The sequence below is a fragment of the Cariama cristata genome, unplaced genomic scaffold, assembly GCF_000690535.1.
Source record: "Cariama cristata isolate BGI_N322 unplaced genomic scaffold, ASM69053v1 scaffold4584, whole genome shotgun sequence".
Lineage (NCBI taxonomy): Eukaryota > Metazoa > Chordata > Aves > Cariamiformes > Cariamidae > Cariama > Cariama cristata.
In genome coordinates, this window is record NW_009611072.1 from 9,444 (window position 1) to 24,581 (window position 15,138).

General features: G+C 42.5%; 1 protein-coding gene across 1 annotated transcript in view; it reads right to left on the minus strand.

The window, feature by feature from the left end:
* The window catches only part of LOC104160035 (unconventional myosin-VIIa-like), a gene marked incomplete at its 3' end in the record, with an annotated part of 20,094 nt that extends 8,058 nt beyond the window's left edge, over positions 1 to 12,036 (minus strand). Inside the window, exons 1-12 of the mRNA XM_009698086.1 lie at positions 12,019 to 12,036; positions 10,553 to 10,666; positions 9,593 to 9,745; positions 8,153 to 8,337; positions 7,185 to 7,306; positions 6,347 to 6,489; positions 6,142 to 6,255; positions 4,367 to 4,520; positions 3,336 to 3,412; positions 2,904 to 3,023; positions 2,536 to 2,678; positions 1,027 to 1,237 (exon numbers count right to left, since the gene is read on the minus strand). Of these exons, the coding sequence (XP_009696388.1) occupies positions 1,027 to 1,237; positions 2,536 to 2,678; positions 2,904 to 3,023; positions 3,336 to 3,412; positions 4,367 to 4,520; positions 6,142 to 6,255; positions 6,347 to 6,489; positions 7,185 to 7,306; positions 8,153 to 8,337; positions 9,593 to 9,745; positions 10,553 to 10,666; positions 12,019 to 12,036 (1,554 nt within the window). The remainder of the gene's footprint in view (positions 1 to 1,026; positions 1,238 to 2,535; positions 2,679 to 2,903; positions 3,024 to 3,335; positions 3,413 to 4,366; positions 4,521 to 6,141; positions 6,256 to 6,346; positions 6,490 to 7,184; positions 7,307 to 8,152; positions 8,338 to 9,592; positions 9,746 to 10,552; positions 10,667 to 12,018) is intronic.
* Positions 12,037 to 15,138: the final 3,102 nt, after the last annotated feature.

Genomic DNA, 15,138 nt, shown 5'->3' on the forward strand with positions numbered 1-15,138 from the left:
GGTTGTTGTGACCCAAGTGCAGGACCTGGCACTTGGCCTTGTTGAACCTCATACAATCAGCCTCGGCCTATGGATCGAGCCTGTCCAGATCCCTCTGCAGAGCCTTCCTGCCCTCAAGCAGATCAGCACTCCCGCCCAACTTGGTGTCGTCTGCAAAATTACTGAGAGTGCACTCAAACCTCTCATCCAGATCATTAATAAAGATATTAAACAGAACGGGCCCCAATACTGAGCCCTGGGGAACACCAGTTGGGATCGGCCACCAACTGATTTAACTCCATTCACCACCACCCTTTGGGCCCAGCCATCCAGCCAGTTTTTCACCCAGTGAAGATTACGCCCATGCAAGCCATGAGCAGCCAGTTTCTCCAGGAGAATGATGTGGGAAATGGTGTCAAAGGCTTTACTAAAGTCTAGGGAGACAGTATCCACAGCCTTTCCCTCATCCACTAAGTGGATCACCTTGTCATAGAAGGAGATCAGGTCAGTCAAGCAGGACCTGCCTTTCATGAACCCACGCTGGCTGGGCCTGGTCGCCTGGTTGTCCTGTACGTGCCATGTGGTGGCACTCAAGATGATCTGCTCCATAACTTTCTCTGGCACCAAGGTCAGGCTGACAGGGCTGTAGTTCCCCTACAGTTCCTCACAATGGTGACATTGCTCAACTAGGTCTGTCATCCAGGAGAAGAAAGAGCAAGCTGCAGCTCAGACCAACAGCAAACAATACTCAAAGAATATGTGAATTCAAAGATTTCCTAAGAAGCCCTTGTAAAATGATCTGGGCTTCTTCCTTCTCTGCCTGGAACAGCTCCAAGAGTTTCAACAGTGAGATACCAGGAAGAGCACATTCCAGCAGAGTGAAGCATTTGTATAGTGAGCTATTTTAAAAGAAACATCTATGGGGAGAAGACATTGCCTCTCATAATGTATCCGAAAGCCACTTTTGCACTTTTCTGTGTGTAAAGCCAAGCGTTGTCTGTGAGCTGTGTGCAAAGCCAGGCATTACAAGTGAAACCAGAAATTTACCTTTGGGAACTTGCTCTCTTCATCAATGAGGGAGATGATATTCATAGGCTTGAGCGCGATGACTTCCAGAGCCTGGCGGTTATCAGTGAAGTCAATGTTATTCCAGACAATGTGCTCTGCATGGTATTCCGCTTGCTCCAGCTTGAAGACATGGTGCACGAAGAACTGCTGAAGGTGCTCATTCGCAATGTTAATGCAGAGCTGCTCAAAGCTGGGGGAATACAAGATGGGAACCCATGGTCATCCTTGGCCAGTGCCGCATTGCTCTATGGTATTTGTTTATTCTCTGTCTTAAATACATATCCAGATATACTATTCCTATATTCCGCAGTGTTAATGATCACCACCACTGCATGTTGCCAATTTTAGCAGCATAAGAATGCATCCTCTGCAATGATAAAGATAAGCAGAAATGAGCCAACTGACAATTGAGTGTTGCTGAGTAAGCAAGGAAAGATCTTCTATGTGTTTCAAGAAACTGGAGATAAAGTGGAACATATAACTGTGAAAAAAGCTTGAGTGTATGAGTGTGTGACGTGTTTTTACTTGTACTACCACTTCTTTTGTTAGTTACTCCTTAATGCTGCACCTGAGTTCTATTACCTGGTAATTGCTGTGGCACATTGTGGGTGCCTGTGGAGTGCTCACCACAGTGAGGCCCCATATGGATTGCAGCTTTTGAGAATAACATAAAATAATAGGAGAGAACACAAAAGATAGAAGATGGGCTGAACAGATCCTAGATCATGTTCCAAAAGTCATTGAGGAATATGATCTTGCTGAAAGCAAGCAAAATGCATCAGTTGTAATAGATTAGAAAAGACTGCAGAATATGTGCCGATGGTTTGTGGACTACTGATGGTATGGTACCATACAACTGAGAGAATTGCTGCCCCCATAGAGAAGGGCAAACAGAAATGGTGCTTTGGGACTGAAACCACAGGTAGGAAAGATAGCAGTGGGACAATGGTATACTGATTAGGTATTTTGCTGACCTGTCCTTAAGAGTAGAGAAATGAAGCAGCCCCAAAAAAGGGACGGAAGAACACTGAGCAAGATGGAAGTATGAGCTGAAATGGGAAACACAACACAGCCTCCTTTGTATTATATGCAAAATGTATCCCGAGAGACATTGTAAAAAATGCTATGGAAAAAGAAAGTTTGGTGCTGAGACATGGGGACGTACTACATCCTCACATAGTGGCTGTCTGCTCATAGCAGCTTCATAACCATCTTCTCTGAGAAAATCCCTGAGGTTTTGGAATAGACATGTGCAATGGCTGCACCAAAATGAAGGTTGGGAGAGAAGGCAGAAATATGAGCCAAGACTGAAGAAAAATGGAATATGTGTATGATCATCATTGGGAAAATTCAATGATGGAAATTTCACTGCTTTTCTGAGAATCAGGATGATAATGAAAGAACATGTGTCTTTTTGTTTTTTCATTCTTTCCCTTTACATCAGCTGCTTTTCAGCTTCCCAGTGGAAATGAATCTAGAGCCTCCTACCTGTTGTTGTTGAAGTTTTCAAACCCAAAAATGTCCAACAGCCCAATGGACTGACGTCTGTCTTTAGACTTCTGAGAAGCTGGGTTGAAAATGGCTGAGTTGATCTTGTTCACTATCCACAGGAAAATCCGTCCATATATACCCTGAGAAAAAAATTAAAGAGAAATTAGAGCCCATCATTACAGTCTTTGGACATAGGTTACTGCTTGCTATTGTGCTGCTACGATGCTATCATACTATGCCTGAAAACTACGAGGGGCCAGAGCCCTCTGGGTGAATGTTTGCCACATAAGGCTCCTCAACCAGTAAGACAGACAGCTCTGAAAGCATCCCCAGTCTTTAAATAGAGAAGATGTAAGCACCAGTACCTTCACAAAGGCATCCCTCCCATCTGCGGCTTGAACTATGTTCAGAGGCCTGGACACACTTTCTCCTCGGACAATGATGGAGAGGTTTGTGAGGCTGTTCTGGAGTTCACTGGAGTCCACCTGGAGGAACAGTCATGGCAACCTGGTCATTCCAGGTGGATAAAGGAGATTCAGCAAAGTCTGTCTCAGGAAGAGGGCCATGACAAACTGCCTGTCCAGCAGCATTCACTGGTGGCCTGCTGTCCCAGTTAAAGATCTATGAGCTCAGAGAGACATCTGCAACAGCATCACTGGAGTGGCAGCAGGTAGAAGGGGACATGCCCATTATATGTGCATCCATACATAAACACTCCACTGAGACATGCTTTGGCAGTGTGCTCAGGGAGCAAGGGTGAAGGAGAGAACTAGTAGGAGAAGATGAGAGTCCATTACCTCGAGCAGTTTGGTTGCGATTGAAAAGTGTGGCGAGTCCATCACATCAGAGCAATCCAAGTTGTCGTACACAGCCGCTACAATGAGGAAACAGTCAATCTCAGGGTGAATCATTTCTGCTATGGTGGGGGGCTGCGCTGTTATTGCAGCTGTATTTCTGTAACCCCGAAGCTCTGGGAATGTGGCAAGGCAGTAAGTTCTCTTTTGAAACTCCCCTGTTTGATGATTTCACTAAGGACAGTCCTGATTTCACCCAGGGATCCTCAGATGTAAGGGGCTCTCACAACTCCAGAACATCAGGCTAAAAATAACAGCAAAACTGACAAGGTTATTTATTTTAAATAGTAGCTATTGGGGATCTGAGGAAGTAGTATCTGACTTCAGAAAATGTGTTTCTGGAAATATTTTTTTCTGTGTATCTGGCTTGTGGGAAATTTAGACAACGCAAGGAAATGTGGGAAATCCCTCATTTTAGCAGCCAGCATTACTCCAAAGAATCCAGCTGTCATCATTGTATTGGGCCCTCTGTGTCACAAAGTGAGGAGGAGTCCTTTTCTAAAATGTGAGAGCTTCTGTCATCCAGCTGGTGGTTGTCTCACCCTGTGCCTGTGCCATACCAGAAGTGCACTTATGCAGGTGAGTGTTCACCAAGCCTAGCCAGGAGAATGACTGCTGTAATCTCCACAGCAAACATCAGTAAGCTGCTCCTGTGTCCTCTGGCTTGCATAGCACAAGAATCAGTAAATGTAACATGGCATATTATCTGTTGTTTCAGTTTGTGTGATAAAGGTCTATTTATAACCATGGAAACCTGACGGCGTGACAAAATAATAATAAGATGATGTTTGTCAAAACACTAGGCAGTGGAGTCATAAATCAGAATTTCATGGTGCTTATCTGCCTGCCCTATTCACCTGTTTATACAGGGCAGAACAGTGCAACCTAATCTGTACAGATGGAAGTAGGTCGCACCTTTAGACCTTTACCATCGAGTCTGAGGAAAGGCCAAGCACAGACAATGCTGAGTTTACCTTCAAACTCTACATTCCCTAGGTGCAGGATCGCAGCCAGCAGCTTGCTGATGTCCCAGTGCTCAGAATCTGAGAACATGAGGATCTTCATAGCTGAGCGGATGTGGGCATAATCCTTTGCATCATTCCGGCCGTCGCAGGACACGCAGTTGCCCTGCAAGACACCACACCCACAGGTAAGGAAAATCCTCCTGGTACCCATACAAGAAAGGCTGACAAACCCTCATACACAATGTGGGTCCCCTGTGCGCCACTTGCCACAAAACCTATTTAGACATTCTATATGCTCTTCCCATGGCTGTTTCTTCCCTCATCTCTACTCTCAAGAAGCACCTATTAGCAGAGGGCTAAATAATGCATTTCTCCAGGGCAAGACTGAAAAATGGGGAAACCAAAAGGAAAAACTGAGGAGAAGTTTTGGAGCATAGAAGGACAAGAAACTTTGACAAGGTTACGTACACTTACAAGGCCATGCCTGTTTCTTTGGTTTCCTCTCTCTGCCTTGTCAATGGACAATTAAAAGCCCTAATCCCAAATCGAAGCAAGTAGGATTGGATCAGTACTAGAAGGCAAATCTCAAAATAAGAATATTAGGTTCTAGTGGAAGGCAGATGGAAGCATCCAAGGCAGCATCAGAAGAATGTTCAACAAAGCCTGCACAGCAGGTCGTAGGATGCTGCTCTTGACAGAAACTATTTTCAGCCCTAATGGAGATGGGAAAATCCCTTTTTTATCCCTGCTATAACTGACAATATAGTGTGATGATTACAAAAGTGAAGTATTCCTAGACATTTCAGTTTACAGCATGTAAACACGCCAGCTTGTGCCAGCAGCTGACCTGAACAAAACCATGGATGTGTTCTACTTTAATCTAATCCTCCTGTCTCTGTATTATACTGCCCTACTGCTAACCCAGGGAACTTTAGTCCTTTTTATAGGATGGCCAATGTGTGAATTGCACTCATCACCTGTTGCTGCAAGATTTTGAAAACATTACATTTGAAAAAATCTCCAGCAATTTTAATGGTTTTGCTTTTGAGACTCCAGAAGCAGCTTTATAGGCTTGATAACTAGATGCCCAGCTCCCATTAACTTCAGCAGAGGCAGGACTTCGCCCCATTTTTTCCATGGCTGTGGAACAGGCCAAATCAAACCAGCTGACATATTTAATATGAAGTATCTGCACAGGCTAAAGAACAGAAATTTCACAATGGCTTTCATGCCCAAAACTAACCAATTAGCTATTTTCAAAAAATCTCACCTATGAACATCCCACTCCTGCCACTATGGCAACATAAACCCAGACAGGGACATTAACATTGCTGTTGGAGGTTAGATTGAATGCCAGTTTCCTGCATTATGTAGATGAGATTTATCAGATATAAGGACTAGGATTCTTGACACTGTTTCTGCTTATTCATTTTGCCCTAAGGTATACATACCTGATTAGTATTCTCCCTGACATGAGATCCCTTGCATTCAGCTGAAATCTGAGAGACTGAAAGTGGGAGGTATTTCCCACCTCCTTTATGTTTCTTAAGTCTGACTTTGATAGAAAGCTTTGAACTGCCACAAGCGGCCTCACACTGGTGGACATTACAGTAAGTCTCTGAAACTGAATCTCACAGCACTTTTGGTGTTACTGCTTCTGGTACTCTAAGGAAAGGACTGGCCATATTTGGTAACTACCCATCTGCAGCTCCTATTGATTGTAATTGCTCACTGGGAGAAGGAAATGGCAGAGGGATAATGGAGAAGAAAGCAGAGAGTCTTACCACAGTGAGATAAGTGTACTCTGAAGCAGTACCCAGATTCAGCATCTTTTTCTGCTCTGTGTTCATCCCCATTAGCATGCAGTAGAAGATGTGATAGTTCCTCTCCTCTGGAGCCTAAAGGAAAGAAATAGGCCAATGGACAGCCTTGTCAGCATAAGCTTGTAGCACAGGAGCAGGCAGAATGTACATCTGCCAGTGGCCTCACCTGCCGGCAAACCCGGGACTTCTCCAGAAGAAACTGTTCTATCCGGGCTCCTTCTATCACACCATTTTGGTTGAAGTGAATATCAATGTATTTCCCGAAGCGGCTTGAATTGTCATTTCGAATTGTCTTGGCATTTCCAAAAGCTGATGGGCAAGGGACAGAGATAGTATCTGGATTATTGCAGTTAATGAATATAAAGTCTATTTTTTATACCCTTCTTTTTTGCTGCTAGTATTTCACATGTTTTGTTCCAAATGACAGTGCTGACAAGCACTGGAGAATGTCTGGTCTCAGGATGCCTCCTAAAGAAAGAGGCAGGCATAACTGTGCGTCCAGATAACTGGGTCCTAAAAGACATATTCAAATGATCCAAATGCAGCCTATATCTGTCAAACCAAGAGAGCTGGGCAAGTCTGAAGACCTCCAGAAGGACTGACTTGGGAACGCATTTGATCCCTCTACAGTGAAAGATAGGTGTCTCAGAGAGCTCCCCTATAGATACATCCGTGCTTGGCCAGTCACTTTACCACTATCTAGTGCAAATGCTAAACCGGGGTCTTTACCTTGGGCTCTGCATTCCCAAGGACTCTTGTGCTCCTGGCAGTTCCGGGGTACATACTATAGTGGCATCTCTTCCTACAGTGTGGGAGATGCTGTGGACTTCATGGGGACATGGCAGAAAAGTATAGAGAACTTCTACCCTGCATCACCAGTGTTTCAGGGGTTTTAGCAGTTATGCATATACAATGGTTCAAAGATCTGTTTCTGAATTTTTTATCCTGATATGAAAATCCTGAGATAAAGATGGTAAATCAAGTGTGTTTGCTAAATAACCCACCTTCTAGAATGGGGTTGGCCTCTAGGATTTGCTGTTCTATCCAGGAATGTTGGCCACTGACAGCTGCCAAAAACTGTAGTATTAGCTTTGTGCTTTCAGTCTTCCCAGCTCCAGATTCACCACTGCAGTAAGAAACAAGATCATTATAGGTTTCCTTTCTTCTTTTTTTGGCTAGGGTGGCAAAATGGCAGACAAAGTTTAAAAAAAAAAAAAAATCCCACTTGTATTTACCCTGTGAACAGCAGATCAGACTATCTTTCATGGAGGACTGGAGAATTTTAGTCTTTTGTCATCTTATCTGCTAAAACTTAAGCTGTTTTTTAGACTTAGGCTGAGGACTAAATTCTCCCACTGATTAAAAACAAGGAATTCCATGGAAGACATTCTGTACCAGTGCAAACTAAATGACCACTTGCTTTTCTTCTTTAATGCATTACTGTATTTTCAATGTTAGTCTTAACACACCAACTGAGTTGCCTCAACTATAATCAGATATTTTTGCAATCAGACTATCTGGTTCTTCACACTGATGATTAACAGAAAATGGATATATGTTATGTGTTTATACGATGAAGATATCTTCCCTCCATCTTCAGGTTAGCAGAGGTTGTTTCTCTCCAGGAAATCTCTATTCTCAGAAGATACATCTAACATAAGTATCATGTCCTCAAAGTGAAAGATAGCCTTACATCACACAGGCTTATATTTTGTTTCTGTATGTAACGACCATGTGCAGAATGTATCGCCACATTCAAAGATTCTGGGGGAAAACAATGGACTTCAGAAATCCCTTGCTTGTGTTCTACTTTTTGCAGCCCTAACTGAAAATGAAGTAGCAGGGGAGAAAATATTTCCTTCCTGTTGTCTCTGTTCTTATCTGTGCCCTTCCATTTGGAAGGTCTCACAAAGGTGCCCCAAAACCATGCCAGACTTGGTTTCTGCTACTCATCCTCTCTAAGTCCAGTCACCTGATCACACAGCACTGGTCTCTCTTATTCCTCTTCATATTAAAATAACAGTTGTCTGCAATGGCGAACACATGAGGTGGTAGCTCTCCAATCCTCTTGTTACAGTACAGTCTGATCTGATCAACTGTGTAGAGGGGCAGCAGCTGGTATGGATTCACTGCTACCAAGATTGATCCTGTGTAAGTCTGGAAAACAGTTATGAGCGTTACTTCTAGCAGCAAACCTGCAAACAAGAATACAACCAAAGCCACTTGCAGTATAAATCTAAACAGAGGCAGGAGGGAAGCCTGGGAGATCCATAGCAGCACTTAGGTGAGGCCGAGAGCCTGGTTCCTCACTATAAGCTGCTATTATATATCCCAAGATGTGGAGGTTTTTGCAAAAGGAAGAATGCTAGCTGTAATCTCCTTGCCAAATCATAGCTTAGTTCACTGTTTCAAGCTAAAGCACAAGAAAGTCCAATTTGACTTGGCATTTTTGTCTGTTATCATAAGCTCTTTTGAACTGTTTTGTTAAGTTGCTTCTCTGTTCTAGTGCAGATGTAGCTGAACCTTGCTAATGGGCAAAGTTACGGTTGTGTTATTCATACAGTCATTTAGTAATATTTGTAAACAGCAGCACCATTGAAATGAAATGAAGGAGGCTGCTGAAGGCCGTGGGAAATGCAAGGCAATAATATTGTTCAAGAACTTCTACATAAGACAACTGCAGACTGCTAGAGTCTAATATATCAGGTCTGTACACACATCTTGGTAGTTATACCTGCAGCATCTATAAAATCAGTCCTCGTTTATACTAAACATCACATCTGTGCTGTAAGAGGCAGCTCCTCTCCTATAGTGTATATAACGTGGGAGGCAAAGCATGGAAAAACCTGGATATTATTATCATATTACAAACTGGGAACTAAGGAACAAAGAAACTAAAAGTGCCAAATTGCTCAGTCACAGATAAAACCTGTAACTTACAAGAAATGAAACCAGAAAAAAATCCAGATTTATTCTTTATCTATTTTATTACATCAAAATCAAGTAAACATTGACTTGGACTGGAGGACAATCCAAATCGTGTCACTGGGTACTAGTTAGATTGATCCTGTGTCACAGCTGCAGGTAATAGCAGCACTAAGCTGTGACATGGGCTGGTTTTAGCTAACTGTCAGTCACTGGTGGAAATTATCCCTCTAGGAGAAAGTAAGCAGGGTCACTATCTATGCATATCTGTCTGATTTCAGAGACTGCTATCAGCTCTCTTCTTCACAGCTGAAGTACTTGAAAGAAAGAAGAGAAAAACTATGTTGTATTTCCTTGGCACCGTCAATCAGTGAAGGAAGCAGAGGGCCCCATGTATGAAAGGCCTGCAGGCTGCTCAGGTCACTCTGCTAAATGTGTAGTAGAGGTCGTTCCTGAAAGTACTATGCCTGGTGACTTTGGCACTCACATAGATTTTGTGCTCCTGGTGGCGGATGAGGAGGTTGTGCACCATGCCTGCTTCATGGAGATCCCCCAGGCAGATCATGTCTTCCACCCCCTGGACAGAGGAGGGGTGCATCAGGCGCACCATGTGCATGTTCCGAGCTGTGATCCAGTGTTCCTGAAAAAGGCAAGGCATCAGCTTCAGTGTGTTATGCCGTTGCTCAGAGGCAAACAAAGGAGAGCCATGTTAGACCAGAGCAAGCTTCAGTATAATCCGTGCTCAAACAAGCATGTTCTAACAAACAGTTGACTGAACTACAGAAATTAACTGGTTTGCTGCTCCCCAGGACCAGGTGGTTCAAAACACTGGATGAAGCCATTCAAGTGTGTTCTGGACATCACCAAATTTAGCATTGTTCAGAGCGCAGCTCTGTCAGGTCATCACAGCCACAACATTGTATGAGGAAGGGATGAAACCCCAACTGACTTTAGTGGGATCATGATTTCACCTAAAGCTCCACCAAATTTAGGGACTGGAGCCTGTCCATTTCCTTTTCGTAACTACGTAGACCATAGAATCACAAAACAGTTTGGTTGGAAGGGACCTTAAAGATCATCTCGTTCCAACCCCCCTGCCACAGGCAGGGACACCTTCCACCAGACCAGGTTGCTCAAAGCCCCATCCAGCCTGGCCTTGAACACTTCCAGGGATGGGGCATCCACACCTTCTCTGGGCAACCTAGATATAACCTCTAGTTCAGGAAGTTCTAAATCTTCATAGTGCTGGGACCTGGGGATACTAGGGTATCACCCTATACTTGCCTTATTTTTATATTTTTTCTTTCAGTATATCCTACCAGACATTATCAAAGGCAGACCATTTGGCTAGATGGAGCTTTGGTCTGACCCAAGAGGGCCATTCTTTTGTACTTAGTACTTTTAAACTTTATGTCCATCTTTTATAGAAAGTTACAGCGTAGCCCACCTTGCCTTCATCATCCTCCAGCAAGATCCGTCCTGAGTCAGAGTCCTTCACAACTGCCCCGATAGGGACATTAAATTCACTGTTTGGTTGAGTGTCCAGCCACACATGATCACCCTGGGGAGAAGAAAAGCTATCGTCAAGTACAGTGACATACTTGATGCCATGTAGCTCACAGGCATAGATCTCTTGGTCTTAATTTTTTAGTGATTTGATTTCTTTAGCAGAGTTTAACTGGATGAGTTCTTACTGCTCGTAGGCAGTAAAGTCTAATGGTTATAGTATCGGGACCTCTGAATTCTACTCCCAGCTGCACAGCTGACCTGCAACATGACTTTGGACAAGTCATGAAACCCAGCTGACTCACAAGAGGAAATGAAGCAACGCCTTTTACATGGACAGCAATTACTCAGCTCCACTACCTCCTAGAGATTGGGGGGGGCACAGTGAATGCTGGCAGAGTGCCTTGGCAGCCTCACATTAGCTATGGTATTCTTTCAGAAGAGATGCTTGAAAAATAGACATTACCAGGAAAAAGAAAAACAAACAAACAAACAGATGTACAGACTAGATATCTGGAATTGTAGAGGGCTGTGTTGGAAGAGTTTTTAGATATATATCTTCTTTCTGCTATAGCTGAAATCACTTAGAAATGTGAGTGCATCCATGATCTCTCTTCAGGAAAAAACAAGTATACTTTACTCAGCCCAGCTCTTCTCTTCACATTCGTAGATGCATGGCAACATCCTGCCTCTCTGCAGGGCAAGCAAGCAAGAGCCGCTCTGCTCTCATGGATGAGGGTGTGAGCTACGGCTGCCCTTTCCTACGAATGAGCAGCATCTTGGTGTCGCCTCCGCTACTGTCCTGGTTATACTCCCCTACTCCAAGCCCCCGGGAATACCTTCTCTTGCGCCTGGCACTAACAGTTTCTAACAGAAAGCTTTATGTAATGGCTGGAATGAAAACTGAACAAAGCTGTAGGTCAGATCTTCAGGGGGTATGAACTGGCTTTCTAGCTGAGTGTCTTGTCATATACAACTTTTGTTGCATACTGTAACATTTACTGTCAAAGTTTCAAGGTTTTTACGGGAAACATTTCTTTTTTTCTCTCAAAATACTTTATGGGCTTACATTTAAAACCAAACAACTGTAGTGTACAGCATCTATAAACGTTGCACAAGGTTCTGAAGAATGTTACAGACTAACAGCTCTCATTTGTGTTGAATAAAACTCCAGAGGTAATATGTACAGTTTCAGTGCCACACCTTGTGACAGAGGTCACGAGCTCAGCATGTGCACAGCCAGGCTAGGCAAGACACCTCCGCATCTCTAGTCTAGGTTGATATTTATACCTTGTTGATACTGGGTTATTGCTACTTTCTTTTTGAGTTGACCCATGGTGTTAAGGTAATTTTCTCCTCTTTGGGCCTCAGGCTCATCAGTAAGTCACAGCAAAGAATAGAACTTACCTTTCTGAAAACTACCATTATGTTTCAGATCACTGTATGTAACCTGCAGTGCCAAGAAGAACATAACATTAGGCCAGAAAAGGGCTCAGGATTTGATCAGAACAGACAGTGGGGTTTTGTTGAGATGTTTCCTTGTAAAAAATAACAGCAAAATGCCTTAAAATAATTCTGTTTATGGATTTTGTTAAAGTGGAAGAGATCATAATAAGCTACACCCAATGTAGAAACAATGAAACCATCTACCCAAAGCAAAGAACCTGCAGCATTGGGGTGGTGGTCTGCTCTGAGTTCTACCACATAACCCTGGAGATGTCCTCAACCCTGAAGAGGTCACTGTGCGCATTTTCATACCAAATAGTTCCGTCACTCAAATGCTAGGCACATTTATTGGCTGAACTTCAAGTTTGGCTTACAGATAAAAAGACCCCACAATGCAATATAATTCAATGCACAACAGAGTCCATTGACCCAGCAGTTCAGTTCCTATGAGTGACTAGCCCAGTGACACAGATTTAGTTTATACTTTCCCAAGCTGCTCAGTTCCCTCAGACCCTCACAGCTAGAACCTACCCCCATACAGAAACTGAGGTTTAGAGTTCACTTTCCTTGACTGGATTGGGAAGCATTGCAATGAAACCGTGAGCAGCAAAATAAGGAACTGGAGGGAACCACAATAAAATTAGGAGTTCACAATCAAGAACATAACAGTGAAAAGATTGGTGGCCAGAAGTCTACACCAGTGCTTTGATTAAGGGATGATGCTGTTTAGACTGTGATCCTTGGAACAGGTAAGGGACCAAAGTCTTCAGAAGCCGCTTCCTGTCCCATAGGCTACTGCAGCTGGATTTTGGGAGTGATTCCAGGACTAGGTGTGATTTGCTGGCTCCCACTCTTGCTACAGCAGGAAGGCTGCTATATGTCTTTTACTGTATGTGGGAAATCGCAGGCAAAGACTCTTTGCTAAGTTCCCTTTAAATGTTTCCCTTTAAATGTTTCCAGAGTTCCAGACAGGGTTTTTTTCCCTGTTATCTCTTCCTGCTAGCGGAAGTGATCCCTGCACGCTAAGGCTGTTGAGTAACCTGTGATTCAGTAGCTGCTGTGTGCAGCAGACATCAGTTATTAGCCCAGGTCTCCACATCCTCATAGTCACAAACTTCTAACAGCTATATGACCCTTTCTGCTTCCTCCATTTCTCTAAAAGATGTCTCTGTCCATCCATTGTTCCAGTAAAATAGGTTCAGATCAGAGTTGATAAGAAGATTGAAATGCTTGCAATAAGCAAAATGCTCCATAAAATAAATGCTAACCTTGTACCAAAAATTAATTCTACTTTTACCCTTTTATGATCTATTACCAACGACGTTTTCTTAGCATTTTCTCTCAAACACATTCTACAACTCATGCTCAGTGAGGACATATTGAAGCATCTGCATCCCTTCTGTTTGACGGCAAACCACTTGGAAACCACTTTACAAGATGAGTGGACACTACAGGACCAGAAAATGATCTTTGGCACTTATTCCAGGCAAGTCCATAAGCACTCTGAACATCCCCCGTGAAGAAGAGAAACATCTGTTCCGGTTTTATCTTGGCACTCAACTCTAAATTTCTTGTTGTGTCATAGCCTTTTCTTTTCAGAAGTTATTCTGGCCCTAAATCATGCTTGCCTAGGTTTTGGACAAGTTCTCTGGAAAGTTTGAGCAAAACAAGAAAACTAGAAATTAACTGACTCGGAAGTTCCATCTTCTACCTGTGCTATACAGATAATCATCAAAATCTCAGTTTGCAGTACCATTAATATTAGTGATTAATGGGATACTTCATCAATAATTTCACTGAACTCCTTGAGATTTCTTCTATCATGAATAAAAGTTTATGTTTAAAATTTTTGATAACTATTTACAATTCTGTGTAATATGGATGGTATATGTTTTTGAGAGGTACCCAGATTTCATTACTTTTCTGATTGAATCATTTAAATCATTTTATGATTTATCTTCCTTGTATGGTGGAGCTAGACAAGTTTCTGAGGTTTAGATCTTAGCACCTAAATTATCAGAAAAGTGTTTCAAGTCACTGCTTTATTTTTGGAAATTCATGCTCTTGAAAAATGAAGATTACCGTTAAAAAACCCCTCAAGGTGAAGTTCAGAGTTACCATTGTTTTCTCCCTCTTGTTTTAATAAACTTCAATGTTAAAAGCATTGCAGTGAGAGAATTAGGGCTCATTTTATCACTTGCTTTCCTATAGCTGCCCACTTTTTTTACCTATGTTATTTGGAAAGGTATAAATAGCGTCTATAAATCATGGTCTTATTTAAATCGATGGGTGCCTAAACAACCTTTTCTTCATACTAAACGGAAGGAGCAATTATACTCCTGTATGCAAGATAACTGCCACTGTTGTGGGTTACACCAATGTCTTAACTGTAAGGAGGACAGCAAAATGGAAAGTCGGAAGTGCTTGACAAGCTACATGATCTTTGTGCCCTATTTGTGGCTCTAAAGGGCTATACAGTAGCATGGGTTGAACAGGGTTTCTAAGCCAGCCCAGATTTACCACTTTGAAGTTATCATAAGACATGCTGAAAATAACTAATTATCAAAGTTACAAAATGTATTGTGCTCTCAAAGTGAAAAATAAACAGAAACTTCAAGAGATGATAGACTGCTGATGTAGAAGTCCAATGCTAACACACATTTTAAATTAGGAATTTTAAATGTAATTTTCACATAGGTGACCCAATGACAAGAAAAGAAGTGGAATGTCACACTTAATAACAAAAGCTGGCACATGGAGAAACTACAAGGGCTGTCCCCCCAAAAATCAAGAATTGATTTTCCCTGTGAGACTAAGACAACCTCCAGAGCTCATCTGTAATTCTCAATTTTGTAGCACAACATCTATGAAAATTTAGCAACAAAAGATGAATGTGCTCTTTCTGGCTGCTTGGTTTTTTTTCTTTTGGTTTTTTATACTCTCTCAAGAAGGAACTTCTGTCTTTCATAATCAGTTATCCTTATGGCGAGGTCCTCATGTTCTTATTCAGGACTCAGGAACTGGATCTGCCTATTAACTTCAATAATGTGATGACCTGTTACTATGAGCCATGCAAGATGG